General features: G+C 53.1%; 5 protein-coding genes across 5 annotated transcripts; 4 read left to right on the top strand and 1 right to left on the bottom strand.

Moving 5' to 3' along the window:
* Positions 1 to 1,827: 1,827 nt before the first annotated feature.
* Positions 1,828 to 3,263, top strand: Z520_10657 (uncharacterized protein; the record flags this gene model as incomplete). The annotated part of the gene is made up of 2 exons (XM_016781149.1): positions 1,828 to 2,631; positions 2,688 to 3,263. 2 exons carry the CDS (start codon positions 1,828 to 1,830, stop codon positions 3,261 to 3,263), a joined length of 1,380 nt encoding a protein of 459 aa, XP_016627874.1.
* A 435-nt stretch (positions 3,264 to 3,698) lies between these two features.
* Z520_10656 (uncharacterized protein) lies at positions 3,699 to 4,202 on the bottom strand (the record flags this gene model as incomplete). The annotated part of the gene is made up of 2 exons (XM_016781148.1): positions 3,699 to 3,969; positions 4,192 to 4,202. 2 exons carry the CDS (start codon positions 4,200 to 4,202, stop codon positions 3,699 to 3,701), a joined length of 282 nt encoding a protein of 93 aa, XP_016627873.1.
* Positions 4,203 to 5,571: 1,369 nt separating this feature from the next.
* On the top strand, positions 5,572 to 6,250 carry Z520_10655 (uncharacterized protein; the record flags this gene model as incomplete). Its single annotated transcript, XM_016781147.1, has 2 exons — positions 5,572 to 5,667; positions 5,927 to 6,250. The coding sequence occupies 2 exons, from the start codon at positions 5,572 to 5,574 to the stop codon at positions 6,248 to 6,250; spliced, it is 420 nt and encodes a 139-aa protein (XP_016627872.1).
* A 1,154-nt stretch (positions 6,251 to 7,404) lies between these two features.
* Z520_10654 (uncharacterized protein) lies at positions 7,405 to 10,139 on the top strand (the record flags this gene model as incomplete). Its single annotated transcript, XM_016781146.1, has 2 exons — positions 7,405 to 10,024; positions 10,084 to 10,139. 2 exons carry the CDS (start codon positions 7,405 to 7,407, stop codon positions 10,137 to 10,139), a joined length of 2,676 nt encoding a protein of 891 aa, XP_016627871.1.
* A 795-nt stretch (positions 10,140 to 10,934) lies between these two features.
* Positions 10,935 to 13,371, top strand: Z520_10653 (uncharacterized protein; the record flags this gene model as incomplete). Its single annotated transcript, XM_016781145.1, has 4 exons — positions 10,935 to 10,953; positions 11,035 to 11,071; positions 11,210 to 11,485; positions 11,559 to 13,371. The coding sequence occupies 4 exons, from the start codon at positions 10,935 to 10,937 to the stop codon at positions 13,369 to 13,371; spliced, it is 2,145 nt and encodes a 714-aa protein (XP_016627870.1).
* Positions 13,372 to 15,999: the final 2,628 nt, after the last annotated feature.

The raw sequence follows: 15,999 nt of genomic DNA, 5'->3' as shown, positions 1-15,999 counted from the left end.
TAAGGTCAAGGACTTACAGCTCTTCCAAATTGAACACGCTTTTCCTGTTGCATCCCCGGGGAGACTGATGTTGCAGATGCGTTTCTAGTGTAAAATTGCATGTGAGAAACTGCCATAACTGCGGCGAGCTGTTCCACATAGACGGAGCGAATTCACAACATCATACAATTCCCCTGATCCCCGAGCTTTCAGGCCAGCCTGGTCTCCGATGCAGCTAAGGGGGCCAGAGACAACCCAGGCAATATCACAATATCACAATATCATAACATCGAATCAAGAGGCCCAGGGTGAGACCTTGGCACCAAGGGGTCCCAAGGGAAGGCTGTGCAAAGAAAGGAGATCCACCCCCAGCTTGGGGTTCAGCCTGGCAACCCGCACGGAGAGTGCATAGGAGTCCGGGCTGGCTTGACACTGGACAGTAGCTCTAGGCTCGGAGGCATCTGACGTCTTCATGTAAGGTACGGCAGTCCGGATTCCACTCGATGCCAGCAGCGAGATGGAGGGCAGCGGGGAGGGATGGCTGGAGCTGCGTATGTTCGGTGCTCCGGGGTCCTGGAGTCCGTCACCACCGTGGGCCTACCCATGGGCAGTTGTGACACACCCCTACATATATACATTGAGACATGACCAAACGAGTGTGTGACTCGGGCGTCCGAGACTCTAATCAAGGGGCCAGACTGATGAGTATCGGTGTGGCTGTCTCGGAAGAGTATGCAGCATGCGAAAGGGCGAAGGACGAGGGCTCGCGAACGGTAGCAGAACGTCTGAGCCGTCTTTTTCGGAGTCGATTAAGGCCGACTGCCTTCAAGGATGCCTTGCGAGCACCGGTGGTGACGTGTACCAAGAGGTGGGCTAAGGACAAGGGCCTTCTGGGCACGAGGCTCGGCGGGTGGGCAGTAGAGGCCGATGGCGATAGAGCGGTGGAGTGGTATTCGGTAGAGCGCTGGGAAAAGTGCTCGAGGGCACGGCTTCGGCTGGACATGTCTGCCTGTGGATGCGAGGAAGCGGCAAAGAGGAAGGCATTCCTTGATGTGATAGAGCGGACAAAGTGAATAATAGAAGGGGCTGGGATGGAGTGTTTGTGCACTTTAGGCAAAGGGCGATGCAGCAGGTGCGCATCTAGCTGCATTCCAGAGCCATTGTGGGTGACTGGGTGACTGGGTTAACTGCGATAGGCGTCATAGCTGCCCAGGTGGCATACCGATGAGCCGCTCTCGCAAGCCTAGACACTGTGGGCGACTGGCTAAGCTTCCGCCACATGCCGGCTGTGGCCCATGGCACCCAGCATTGGGTTGGGGGAGTGGTCGTATTCGTAGGGTGTTGCAAGGTCACGCAACGTGCATTCGCATTCCCGAGATGCAAGGACAAGACAAGGAACCACCGGACGCAGGAATCAAAGAAAACCCACTCATGCAACTTCACACTTAGGTGACTTTTTGTGCCCTTCCTGCGTCCGTTCAACTGTTCCTGCACGTTCTTTCAAACTGGCAAAACTGGTTCTGTACAATAGACTCTGCTCTCTCCTGCTACTCCTCTTCCTTGACCAAATGAACTTGTCACTCGCTATTCTGCTCCACCTTTGAAACGGCTGCCCGCCTCGTTCGTCACCTGCGGATCTGGGATCTGCACCAAGAATCAAGATCTCGCCCCCACGTCCACCCATCAACCGAGCCAATCCAACCCACCGACATCATTCGCCGCTCGTATACAAGGAACAAATAGATTGCTTGGTGATTCTCTGGCGATAGAACGAATAGAGCTGCTTCTCCAGCTGGCTCGCTGCCGGCGCAGATACCTCTTCCTTCTCACACCATCTCCCACAACACAATGAAGCCCTTCCGCAGAAGACAATGCCTGCATGTGGTGTTATCGGCCGTCCTCTTGGTGCAAAATGCTCTCGCAATACAGCTCGACCTTAACAGCACCGACTCAATAAAAGCCGCCGCCAAAATTGTCGCCAACGAGATGGTGTCATATTATACAGGATACCGACCTGGAGATGTCCCTGGAAATCTCCCTGCTCCGTATTACTGGTGGGAAGCTGGTGCCATGTTTGGCGCACTCATTGACTACTGGTACTTCACGGGCGACGACTCATTCAATGAGATCACCACCCAAGGCATGCTCCATCAAGTTGGCCCTGACAACGATTTCATGCCACCCAACCAGACAAAGACCGAGGGAAACGACGACCAGTCTTTCTGGGGGATGGCCGCTCTCTCTGCGGCAGAAAACGTCTTTCCCAATCCTCCATCAGACCAGCCACAATGGTTGGCTCTAGCTCAGGCCGTCTTCAACACGCAGGCGGCGCGCTGGGACACGACCTCGTGTGGAGGTGGTTTGAAGTGGCAGATTTTCGCGTTCAACAACGGGTACAATTATAAGAATACCATCTCGAATGGGTGCTTTTTCAACATGGGTGCTCGTCTGGCGGTCTACACCCAAAACCAGACGTATGCCGACTGGGCGGATCGCATGTGGGATTGGGTATCGGCCATCGGTCTGCGGGACGCGCAGTACAACTTTTTCGACGGGAGCGACGACACTATCAACTGCACCCAGCTCGACCATATTCAATGGACATACAACGCCGGCACATTTCTTGTCGGAGCTGCCAACATGTACAATTTCGTGAGTCGTTCTTTAACCGCCACCATCGATGCTGATTTACTGACCTTTCAACGCAGACCGGTGGCAGTCAAGTCTGGGAGGACAGAATAAATGGGATCATTGCGAGGCTTAGTGTCTTTCTGGATAACAATATTCTCAAGGAAGTCGCCTGTGAAGGCGTCAACGCCGACGGTTCCAGTACCTGCGATGTCGATCAACGCTCTTTCAAGGCTTATCTAGCTCGATGGATGGCAGCGGCAATGATCAGAGCGCCTTTCACCTACCCGCTCTTGAAACCGCTCTTGGAAACTTCGGCTGCAGCTGCAGCTTCAGTCTGTACAGGAGGTGTTAATGGCACTTCATGTGGGTTGCAATGGTACACGGGCCAATTCGATGGCAGTACTGGAGTCGGAGAGCAAATGTCGGCCTTGGAAGTCATCCAATCCAATTTGGTCACCCAGGTCGCCCCTCCTGTTACTCAGAATTCCGGAGGAACCAGTAAGGGAGATCCCAATGCTGGCACGCAAAGCCCGATCGGTCCCCAGGATCTGAACAAGGAGGTTGTTACCACAGCGGATAAAGCTGGAGCGGCGATCTTGACTGTTTTGTTGATTCTCTTCATTGTGGGAGGCGCATGGTGGATGGTTCTCTAGACCTCAGATTTTCCTGTTTGACACGATCGGCATTGCTCGCGGAAGCTAGACCAAGGAGGACACGTGTGATGATTTGACGATTGGCATCAAAACCGGCGTTGCGCTGCCTAGAGTTGGCGGTCGAGGGTCTGTTTGTGTGTCTGGCAAACATAGTCAGGTGCTAGGGCATATGGGAATATTTCGATACTCAGGCTGAAAAGGCGGCACTGGGAAGCTGGCATTCTCGTGAGAAAGCCTTTGCTCGAGCTCGGCCAAGAACGGACGCTGAAGCAATCAGCATTGAGTGTTCGGTGTGAACGGTATTGACCCATCCAGCTTTGCGCAAATCTTGTGCGAGCGCTGGTAGGGGTAGACTTCTTTCAACGCATTGCTTTTTGCAGATTTTGTACAGATCGCTTGGTCCAAGATCATCTCCCGGATGCAGAAGACAGAATTTTACTTTCCTTCTGCCTGTGCACGTCTCATCTGCTCCCTGATAGTCTCCCTCTCCGTCCCCTGCTCCGCTGCTTTTGCCAACTTTTCAGCCTTCTCTCTCTTCTCGGCCTCCGCAGCGACAATCCACACCGGTTTATCTGATTTGGAATACTCGATTAACTTGGAGACGAATTCCTCATTGTTTTTGAGACGTTGTTCCCGCAGTTCGAGATTGCGCTTTTGGAGATCGGGATTGAAGCGTTTGAAGACTTCGCCCTCGGCGGGTGTTACGCTGAGGCAGGTTTGTCAGATAGGTACGCAGAAACGTGGAAGGCTCCAGCAGAAAGACCATCTCGGCGAGGTGGATGGAAGACAACAAGGTCGCAGTCGGCGGGTCAGGTCGAGGCTTACTAGTACATCAGTGCTGGACCTCCAACGCAGCACAACACGAACCTTTGAGTAGGTCAGAGATGTCAGCATGGTATCACATTCAGAGGAGAGGTTTGTTCCTTACACCCCGGCCATTTTGGTATACATCCACCCCCTCGAACCCATGGCGGGCGAGCTCGTGGGTTTCGATCTGTATTCTCGCGTGCTCTCAAGCGACTATTCACCAACGGCTCTGGACGCCTTGGTCCTGGCTCAATTCCAATCCGCTCGCGAGGTGTTCATTGGACCGTGGCCGTGACAAGATGCGAATCACACACGAAATCGAGGGTGGCACGTTTTGTCACCTTGAGCAGGTGAAGTTGAAGGCGCGAGACGTTGAAGTCAATGATGCACAACCTATTCTCATAGACTTGGCGAGCTTTGATTGGCGAACGACCTCGACCGCCTACTATTTTCCGATTTTAGGGGGCAATTGGCACGCGTCCCGACTCCCATCTGGGTGCCAGCCACGGGGTGCCATGAATCTAGGCTGCATTGAAAAGCCGGCCGCACCATGTCATCTGTGCCAATTCGGGGTGTCATGGCCCTTGGGTAGTGCCTTGCGCACGGAGGCATCGGTCGGAATCAGAGATGGGCCATGGCATGACAGAAGCGAGTCAAGCACGAGATGAATGCGCCATTAAATGCACTCAACTCGGCAAACCGAGGCAGCGATCCAGTTCGCAAGTGCAGCCTGTAGCCTGTAGCCTGCAGCCAGCTACGCAGTGCGAATACTAATACTACTAGCGACGAACAAGCGCTTTCTGATGTAAGGACGCCTAGAGCACAGCCTCTTCTGGGTAAGGGAGAAAGAACCATCATCTGTCAGCCAGAAGCTGGAGATGGTCGGCCGATAAACTTGCCACCTCCTCCGAAGGAGAACAGGTTGCGTCTTTATTCTGCTGTTCCTCAGGGCTATTTAATACCAGGCTTGATGGCAAAGAAAAAGGAGCCCGGAGGGACATTTAGGTAATTTCTTAATATTTAATATTATTATTAGAGCAGCTGAGTGACGGCACTGCACTCGGTACGAACAGCCATTGGCCCATCACGTGCTTGTGTTGTGAAACGAGACAAGTTTGGTGGCGCTGCTGCTCGTCTCAGAAGATCCAGAATCCCTTGTCCACTTGAAGTTGTCGGGGGCGGCCTCTTCCTGGCTGCGGTGGACCGGTGGACCGGTGGTGCGCTTGTCGCAGGTCCAAGCGCCAGATTTCCAGATTTACCAGCCCTCGTCAGCTTTGCACTTCCAACCTCCGTTGCAATCTATCTTTCTGTTCCACCCCCATCAGCACTCAGCACCCCAGAATTCTCAACCTAATCCAACACTCTGTTCTCTTCGCACTCGACTCTGATCAATCGACTCCCTGTCGCCGTTGCACCATCCCGCCATCCCTGACATCCCTACCATCGATTTCGCTCCTTTCCCAACTTGACTTCCTCCCTCTCCGACATCAACTCTACCAAAATGTCCTCAGAAGCACCTTATGATCCCTATATACCTGCTGGCGGGCAAGGCGGCGCACAGCCAGCCAGCAATCAAAGAACAGCTGCCCTACAAGCGGTACGTGGATATGGCTCGTGCCCGAATACACATGCGAAGAAGACATCGGGGCTGGGGTGGACGATTCTGCTGCCTGAGGTGTCGCAGGTGGATTTCACATTGCGAATTCCATCAGCGCACACCGTTTGAAAGTCCACAGAGTCGAATGTCTTCCAACTCTTCATAGATTCATTGTTGGAATGATGACATCCCATACACAGTTCACCCGTCATCACCGTCTTTTGTTCGAGCTGGAAGCTGACATGATCATCTCACACAGCAAATTGATGATACCGTCGGTGTCATGCGTGAAAACATCAACAAGGTGTCGCAAAGAGGCGAGCGACTAGACTCGCTGCAAGACAAAACCGATAATCTCGCCGTCTCTGCACAGGGTTTCCGCCGAGGAGCCAATCGGGTCCGGAAACAGATGTGGTGGAAGGACATGAAGATGCGCATGTGTTTGATCGTCGGCATCATTGTGCTGCTCATTGTCATTATTGTCCCAGCCGGTACGCTTCTCCCATTTCTCCCTCCCCCAGGGATAATACCAGTGCTAACTTGCTTCAGTGGTCGCCACACGATAAATGCTGAACCCAGTTAAACGATACCTGAATTCTTTGTACTTGGAACATTACGACAGCACAATCTTCCCCCATGCTGGAGGAAACACTTGAAAGCGAGAACAACAGCGAATGCGAAAGCGTGATGAGAGCTCTTTTCTGAATAGTGCTCGAGAGCGCTTACGGCTGGATGATGGATGGGATGGGGCTACTCCTGTTACAATAATGCACATTGGGCTTTTCTTCCCCTTGTCGACTGGGCGTTCAATAAAATGGATTCTGCCATCACCTCTGCGATAGAATTCCTGCAATGTTTTATCTTGCTGCTGTCCCGGCCGAAGGTTCGTCTATGGTTCGTCTATGGCTGATCAGTGGATCTCACTGCTCGCACAATAGCCAAAGCAAAGTTGAGAAGCCGTTCAAGGGCAATGCTGTTATCTAGCCGCCTGCAGTGCAACCTGAGCGTCTTCATCGCGATCCTCATTACGGTGTGACTGGACCAAGCAATCCCGACCTAGACAGGCGCGAGTAGAAATTTGCAAGAGTAGACCCTCGAATAGCACACTTCAGCTGGCCAGATAGAGAACCAGCGCTCGTGAGCGACGATCAGCCTGTTCGGGCTAGAAAGCCAATGCCGTGCGTTCATCGTGCAGGAGGGCGGCAAAGAGAATTTTCCCTGGCAAAATTTTTCCCTCAAGAGCCAGCGGAAGAATTGGTCGCAGGCACTGGCACGCCACCCATAATTCGGAGAAGCAGCGGTGGGCAGCAGAAGCAGCGTAGGCCTAGCACCTAGTGAGCCCCTGGCTTCTGGCTGGCCTCTGGCTGGCCTCTGGCTGGTGGGCTTCAAAGTTGGGGTTGTGGTTGGTTCTGCCACTCCCATACCTCATGCACAAGAATTATCACCCCGCAAAATATTTTGCTATCGAGCAGTTGGGCGAGCAAGAAAATTTTGACGCAAAGGACGACGCTGTTGAAGTTTTTTCTTCCCCTGCTCTGATCTTGGACATATGGTTCTTCGGCGTTGCTCTCAATAGACCTGCAGTTGGCTTTTCTCTGTTGTTTTCCTGTATTCTGATCTCCCCTCCTCATCCCTCGCACTCGACTTGTCACCTTGCGTGAAACACGATCCACGTCACCGACACCGGAGCACTGACTTAATCACTGTTATCAGCTGCCGCATGAACTGAGAGCAGCCATGTCGGCATTGGGAGCTGCTACTGCGCGAGCAGTCACTCGACGGGCAGCGGCCTCGTCTCTTCGTTCTCGAGCTCTACGCCTTGTTAGGCCTTCACACACCCCTCTCGCTGTACAGCAGACGTCTCCGCAACGGACTTATTCCTCTCCCTCGGGATCCTACCCCTCGACGAGGTCGACCGTGGTACAGTTGCTCAGTAATATTGGCTCCAAGAGGGAGGTTCAACAGTACTTGTCACATTTCAGCTCGGTGTCGTCCCAGCAATTTGCAGTCATCAAGGTCGGCGGTGCCATCTTAACCGAGCATCTGCAGACTTTGTCCTCCGCCCTTGCATTCCTCAACCATGTTGGGCTCTATCCCGTTGTGGTCCACGGTGCTGGACCACAGTTGAATAAGATTCTGGAAGACTCGGGGGTTGAGCCACACTTTGAGGACGGAATCCGGGTCACAGACCCCAAGACGTTGGGAATCGCACGAGCCCTGTTCCTCGAAGAGAATCTGCGGCTGGTGGAAGAATTGGAGCGTCTAGGTGTCCGAGCCAGACCGATCACTTCGGGAGTTTTCACGGCGGACTATCTTGACAAGGAGAAATACAACCTCGTGGGCAAGATTAACCGGGTTGACAAGAAACCAATTGAGGCTGCTATCCAGGCGGGTTGTCTGCCCATTCTAACCTCGATGGCCGAGACATCAGACGGACAGGTCCTCAATGTGAATGCAGATGTTGCGGCCGGTGAGCTAGCTCGAGCACTCCAGCCATTGAAGATCGTCTACCTGTCCGAGAAAGGCGGGTTATTCAATGGTGACACGAAGGAGAAGATCTCCGCCATCAATTTGGATGAAGAGTATGATCACCTCATGCAACAGTGGTGGGTCCGACACGGCACCAGGTTGAAGATCAAGGAGATGAAGGAGCTCCTTATGGACCTGCCTCGCAGCTCGAGCGTTGCCATCATTCACCCAGCTGATCTGCAAAAGGAATTGTTCACGGATTCTGGCGCCGGTACTCTGATCCGACGGGGCAACAAAGTTCATGTCAACACTTCTATCGGCCAGTTCAAAGATCTCGAGAAGCTCAAGGAAGTCCTTATCCGTGACCGAGCTGGGCTTGATGCCAAAGCCATAGTGGATCGCTACATCAAGTTCCTCCAGACACGGGAGTTCAAGGCTTACTTTGATGAGCCGATGGAGGCATTTGCTCTTGTCTTGCCGCCAAGTGGAGAGACAACGTTGGCTCAGCTGGCCACCCTAACCATAACCAGGAACGGCTGGCTTACGAACGTCGCAGACAATATCTTCGCCGCTATCAAGAAAGATTTCCCCAAGCTGATGTGGACCGTCAAGGAGGATGATGAGAACTTGACCTGGTTCTTCGACAAGGCTGACGGTAGTCTCTCCAAAGACGGCGAAGTCCTCTTTTGGTATGGCCTTGAGACTAGCGATGAGGTCAAGGACCTTATGGTCGAATTCACAAAGCATGGACGTCAGTTGTTTGGCGATATCAATCTCGAGGCTAAGCTGCACCGTGCAGCTAGAGCGGCGTCCAATGCGACCAACACTGCTGCTCAAGGCATGACCCAGAAGCGAGCATTCTCGACCTCGGCGAATCCGTTGCGATCAGCACGACAAGCCAGATATGTCACCAAGCCAGCTCTTTCTATCCGCACATACTCCACGACAAACCCGAATCCTCCTCTTGGCTCCAAAAACAGCTCCAATAGCAAGCCTTCACGGGTAGCCCTTATTGGAGCTCGAGGCTACACCGGTAAAGCTCTCGTGGACCTACTCAACCGCCATCCGAACATGGACCTGCGCCATGTTTCATCGCGAGAGCTTGCTGGCAGGAAGCTTGAAGGTTATAACAAACGCGAAATCATCTACGAAAACTTGACCGTTGAAGACGTCCGACAAATGGAAGAGAATGAAGACGTCGACTGCTGGGTCATGGCACTGCCAAATGGCGTATGCAAGCCGTTTGTCGATGCCATCGATCAGGTCGGCAGAAAGAGCGTTATTATTGATCTTAGCGCCGACTACAGATTCGATCCCAACTGGACTTATGGTCTTCCAGAACTGGTTGACCGTTCTGCAATCGCAAAGGCCACAAGAATCTCGAACCCAGGATGCTATGCCACAGCCGCTCAGCTTGGCATTGCACCTCTGGTGCCATACTTGGGTGGTCAACCAACAGTATTTGGCGTCTCGGGATATTCAGGTGCAGGCACCAAACCTTCTCCGAAGAACGACGTCAACAACCTCACGGACAACATCATTCCCTACAGTCTAACAGACCACATCCACGAACGTGAGATCTCCACCCAACTAGGCACACCGGTGGCATTCATTCCCCATGTTGCCGTCTGGTTCCAGGGCATTCACCATACCATCAACATTCCCCTGAACCAGGAAATGAAATCTCGAGATATCAGAACACTTTATCAAGACCGCTATGCCGGGGAGAAACTGTTGAAGATTATCGGTGAGGCACCCCTTGTGAAGAACATCGCCCACAGGCATGGCGTGGAGGTCGGTGGATTTGCTGTGCATAGCAGTGGAAAGAGGGTGGTGGTTTGTGCAACGATCGACAACCTACTGAAAGGAGCGGCAACGCAGTGTCTTCGTAAGTTCCAGATCCCGGCCCGAAGTGAAATTAGACATATACTGACATTGCTTTCACAGAAAACATGAATTTGGCTCTGGGCTATGGGGAGTACGAGGGCATTCCCCTTGAGTAGAGAAGGAGGCTAGACTAGAGTATATGAAGGCGCCGACGGCAACATACAATACCCCAAAAAGCATTCGAATAAAAATTCAGGTTTAATGATACGAGATCCATCTGTGAGCAATCTTCTTTATTTGAGCACGAACGCCCTCTTCTCTATCGGTTCTCTTCGTGGGCAACATGAATGTCATGGCAGAGATGCGATGGAAGAGATTCGAGCTTGTTGAAACAAACTCTCTGGCTTTCGTTATGTCTTTTCTCGATACCTGGTTCAATCTCGACCTCCGAGTTATGGGTGTGAACCGCCTCACAAATGGAAGTCTGGTAGAAGGACGAAAAGGTTCCCGGCTTGGGATTTGTATGGTGGTGGCCTGGTTTTGCTTCTTGGAGCAGGCATTGCAGATGCCTTGAGAGGGAGGCTATGAATATCAAGAGGGAAATGGAATACAGCGAAATGGAACCTTTCTCTGTATGCATATTTTATTTTGTCGTTTTCTTGGGACTGGCGATGATGATGACAGTGGCAGCACCACACAGGTCTGGCTGGTTGGCTGGGCGTTCATGCTCGGGGCATCCTCTGCTGGATTCACTGTCTTCATTCACTCACTTCCAACTCGCCTCCCATCTGTAACCTGCTCCAAAATCCTGTTCATCACGCTAACCACTAACCAGCTACTGCCATTTCCTCTCTTCTCCCACCCTCTGCTGTCGCTGCCAACGTCCACCACGATCCGGCCCTCCGATAGGTATCGTTGGCGCTTGACGAGATCCTTGAGCAAGTTCGAATGGGCGGACCTTTGGAGGCGACATGTTCTACAGCCACGAAAGTGAGTCCTTCCTTCTCCTCTGGTGGGCGGGAAGATACAACGCAGGGAAGGCTGACGCGTGACTTTGGGTTTGCAAAACAGTCCTGACGAGTCGTCAGTATGGCGTTGCAACCATCTGGTAAGAAGATCCTCTTCGTCCTCAAATTCCCCGTTGTTCCTGAAGCCGTCAGTCCTTACCTTCTCTCCGTCTCTCACTTCCATCTGCTACTGTGGAAGCGACCTGCTTTTTTTGCACGCGCTCACTTTTCCTCACCAGGCTTGTGGCAACGCTCGGCTCCAAGTCCAACCTGAAAAAGATATCGCGTCGCGCGATCCTTGACGTGGACCTTCAGAAAGCATGCAAGACCATCACGGAGCCCGACGTGCCACTGGCCCTGAGATTGCAGGGCAGTCTGCTGTTTGGAGTCTCGCGCGTGTTCCAGCAACAATGCGGCTATGTATTGACCGACGCCACGAGTTTGAGAGACAAGATGAGGGACGCGGAGCATGTCTTCAAAGAGATGGAGTTGGATCCTGATGTGGGAAAGACACGGTCAGTTCATTCGCGCAGAAGACCTTTAATCCTTGTGTGTGAACGCTCGGCTCATCTAGATTGTGTTGCAAAGACCAGAACAACTTAACCTCCCAGAAGACCCCTACTTCATTCCGGATCTTGAAATCCACTTCGACCTCTCTGCCTTTGGGTTCGCCTCAGAAGGCTCCAATTCCTCCAGCAGCACCTCATCGTTTCTCACTGTGCCTTCAAGCCAGACAAGTCACCCTCCCAGCGATGAAGAAGCAGATGAATTCGATCATGATATGCCGCCTTTCGATACGCCTGCTGGAACCGCTGGTGGCTTCGATGTACCCTTGGGTGGAGGATCAAGCTCTGTGGCAAGAACTGGCAGCAGAGTCGACCCGTACGCCGTTGCTGAAGTGGAACCTGCCATCATGGATGATCCACTCTTTGATGTCGATGAGGATGGCTTCCTCCACCCAGCCATCTCGGAGAGTCTTTTGGGCCTTCAGCTACCATCCGACGCAGAGCATACACTGCAAAGCGAAGGCCCGGCCAGCGATCGGGGCGGTAGCGTGCAGCTACCAATCGCAGGAGATGATGACCCAATGCAAGACCTCGAGGTGAACGGTCTTGGAGACGAAGAAACAATCCTGCCACCTCTAGCTCCTCAAATTCCTTTGACTCCAGAGCCTGCAGATGAGGGAGTCTGCCAAGGCACACGAGCAACCTCTTCTGTCCAACCATCCGAGGAAAGCTCAGAGACAGCAGATGCACCCCAGCGTCGTGTACGCACCGTGAAGGCAATCCGGCCGGATCGGCAGACAGAGTTGAGTAATCGAGATCTTAACGAGTGGAACCAGAATTATCTTGCCAATATGGTCGCTGCTTCACGTACCAGACAAACCCACCTAGCACGCTTTCAAGCCCAGAAGAACGCCGAATTCTGGATCCTACAGCAAGGACTGGGGAATGTCGCATCTCGTTTTGGAGATGATAGAGTTGCACATCCATTCACCGTGTTCAGTGGTCAGTCACTTTGGGACATGTTGACAGGAGGGCTTGAACATGGAAAGAAGAGATCACGAAGTAGTTCCCTGGTCGCCGACGAGCGAGAGGACGACAGACGAGTAAGAGCCAGAACAACATCCGAAGGTGAAGTCGCTCGCGGAATAGACGACGAGAGACTCCCATATGCTGATGAGGACGGATTGTTATTTCAGGGCGACGACCTCGATGTTGAAGCTGAGATTGGTCGCCAAGGGCCTCCATCCTTGCCTGACCAATTGTCCGGCCTGCCATGGAACATCTCTGGATCTCGCCAGAGCTCGGCGCAACCCATGGGAAGCGGCATTATCTCGAGGCTGGGCTCAAGCATTGGTGGTCTCCATGGCGGTATGGAGTTGGGACCACCATCTGCTCTCAGCAGACGTCTTACCTCTGCCAGTCCACTTTTCGGGAGAGGTCTAGCCTCACTGTCCAGACACAGCAGCCAGGGACCTTTTGACACTTCCCGAGTCACGAGCAATGAGGACGATTTCGCAGATCTAGATGCGCGGCTAGGCGGAGACATCGACCCAGATTTTGAATTGGGCGGACCTTTTGTGAACGTGGATACGCAAACGGCTGCACAATCCCAGTGGGTGGCAGCAACTCTGGACACTGAAGCGGACAATTTCCTTTCCTTCGTCAATACCAAGATCCAAGAGAAAGCAGAAGAGCAAGGTGTGATCGAGGAGGGGGAAAATGCAGGACAGGCGAGGAAGATCATGTTGGACGAGCTCCTTCCACCATCCCAGCACTCACAAATTGTGGGCGCTCAAGCTCTACTGCACATTCTTGCTTTGACCACGAAAGGCTTGTTAGAGGTCTACCAAGCCCGCGGGTTTGCTGATATTGAAATCTCGGTCGTGACTTGTTGAAGTGGACCGAGCGGAAAAGATTGAGGTGAATCTGTCCGAGACTTGTCCGTTGACGTCTGGTGTCCGCTTTCAACTGTCAGAATAACGAGTACGAGGTACGTGGCAGGAGTATCAGACTCCGGCAATCTGCCGGTGAATGGCTAAAATTGTCACATTATCTAGACCTGCAAGGTCCATTCAGCTGGGAGGATGCGTGCAAGGATGTTTTACAACTGGGAAGTTAAGAGCTGGGTTAAGGGATGGTCATGCTCTCGCCAACCAGGGTTCAGCCTTGTTTCTTCTCGGACAGGAGCAGCTTGAAGGCTTCAGGGATGCAAGAATCCTCGCCATGAGTGCGCCAGAGAAGTGCGGGCACCAAACCATCGCCGTTTGATCGCCATGGAAATTTCGGCAAGGGTAGGGAGCTGTGGCGCAGACGGCAGATCTCTAGCATCCTGCTTTTTCAAGCCACAACCTTGTCGCAGTTCTGTCACAAATCTTGTTTCAAAGCACTACTCTAGTACCTACTGCCCGGTAGTCATAGGCTGGCTTTGAGTGGCGAAGGAGTTCTCAGAGGTAATTAATACGAACTACACGCACAAAGCCGAATAGCGGTTGACACTTGATCTCCTCGTATCTTGCTTGCACAGCCCGGCAGCCTACCAACTTGGAGAGCAGCTTTTCCAGGATCTCCAGAGGCCCAGTAGGTCGGGACGCATTCTCGTTACGCGGAGATCGGTGGCTTTGCAGCCCGCAAACCCCGTTTGAGAGGCTGCATTTAGCGGGCGATCGCCTCGGGAGGTCGGACGCCAAAGAGGCTGATGACTGAGAAGGCCTGGTTGCGGCGAATCATGGGCTTGTGCCTGACAAACTCCAACCTTTGTCCTGGTTGACTTTTGTTCCAAGGTCAATGCTCCGTTGTCTTTGTCAACAACACATTGTTTGCACAGCTGCATACTTGGACGTCTATCGAGGGATTCAACGACTGGAATAGTGTCGGAGGTTGATCTAGAGCAACAACATCCAAAATATTACGTGGGATTCCTGCTCTTGTGGCCGGCCTCACGAGTACCCGGCGAGCGACCACCCCTCAGTGCCCTCGGTGCCCTCTTCTGCCCCTGAAGTTAAGCAAAGGCCTTAGGCGAGCCGGGTGATCGCGTCCCGATCCCCTGCGACACGCCTCCGGAGTTTTTAAGTACCTACCGTACCTAGGTAAGCACCAAGCAGCCAGTGCCGTTAGCTGCAGTCTGGGCCAAAACAGCCCAAACTAACCCGCAAAGGAGGCTCTAGTTAGCAGTGTCCACCTGCAACAAACAACCCGACCTTGTCTCGCTTGCTCACTCGACCACCTCACCAGTCTGCACCACCTCACTCCCTTGCAACTGGTCTTGCGATCGCTGCGTTCCATCTTCTTGCTTGCGTTCAGTTCGCTCGCCCGGCCTGTCCGTCGACTCTTGTCGCTTCACTGCGGCTAGAGCTTGTTGTTCGGCATTTTCCCATGTTCCTCGCGCACTGCCGCATTGAGCGGAAGACACTGCGAGTCGGACACTAATTCCAGCTCTGTTCGTCAATTACACCTCTCCTTTGCACGGTCCGTCTCCGTCAACAAGCAGACACCGGCTGTCGATGCAGTTTAAGGAGCAAAAGATTGTCTGCAGCAGGCTTGATTCGAGGTCTGGTTCCCATTCTCATCATGATGGCTGGCAACCAATACGGCCAGCAATGGCACCAAAATCCAACACCCTCGTACCAGTACGACAGTGGAAGTAATCAGAGGCAATGGCAAGAGAATGGGAGAGGTCACGGTCCCTACAATCAGGACAATCAACGATACAAGGAGTATCCAAAGGGTCGCAGTGGCAATGGCAGTGGCTATGGCCCAGGCCCGGCGCCGGCGCCGGCGGCTTACGATCGAAACGCGCAGTGGGAAGGTCAAAATCAATATCCCCAGCAAAGTGGTCATGAGGCACGATATTATGAGAATGGCGAGGGATATTCACAGCCTCCCCAGCCAGGCCCGTACGATCAAGGTCCTCCTCCTGGTCGGCAATATCAATATGACGAGCGTTATCGAACCCACGGACAAGAGAGGCCTCCTCCGCAAGAACATACCTATTCCAATTCACAGAGGCCACCAAGGAATCAGTGGTCGGAGCCTTCGACACCTCAAAAGAGATCGAGACGTAAGGACTGAGCGGTGATGTTTGATCGGACACTGAACGCTGACGCTTTTATAGACCGTGACCGCATTTTGACTGAGCCCACATCCCCCAAAAATCTGGCCTGGGACAACCCCTTTGGCGCTTTTCCCCCCAAGAAGAAGCCAGGACCGGGAGACAGGATGAGGCACGAGAGACACGCCAGTCTGGATCACGCTATGGCGAGTCTTGACATGAATGAGCACCGTCCTAGTGGCGGCTATGAGGCGGCCCGACCTCATACGTCCAACAGCCAGAGAAAAGAAGTGCCTGCTCGTCCTAGTACTTCGCATGACCGCCATGACCGTCACCCTGACATTGGAAAGCCGCCACTTCCGCCGCAGGGCTATCCAATGTCGCTCAGTCGAAACTCTTCGGAGATGAATTATCAACAACCACCAAATCCTCGACCTCAGGGTGGTATCAACAGTCGAAGCTCGCCGGAGATGAG

The sequence above is a fragment of the Fonsecaea multimorphosa genome, assembly GCF_000836435.1.
Source record: "Fonsecaea multimorphosa CBS 102226 unplaced genomic scaffold supercont1.31, whole genome shotgun sequence".
Taxonomy (NCBI): Eukaryota; Fungi; Ascomycota; class Eurotiomycetes; order Chaetothyriales; family Herpotrichiellaceae; genus Fonsecaea; species Fonsecaea multimorphosa.
This window is presented reverse-complemented; position numbering and strand designations above follow the sequence as displayed.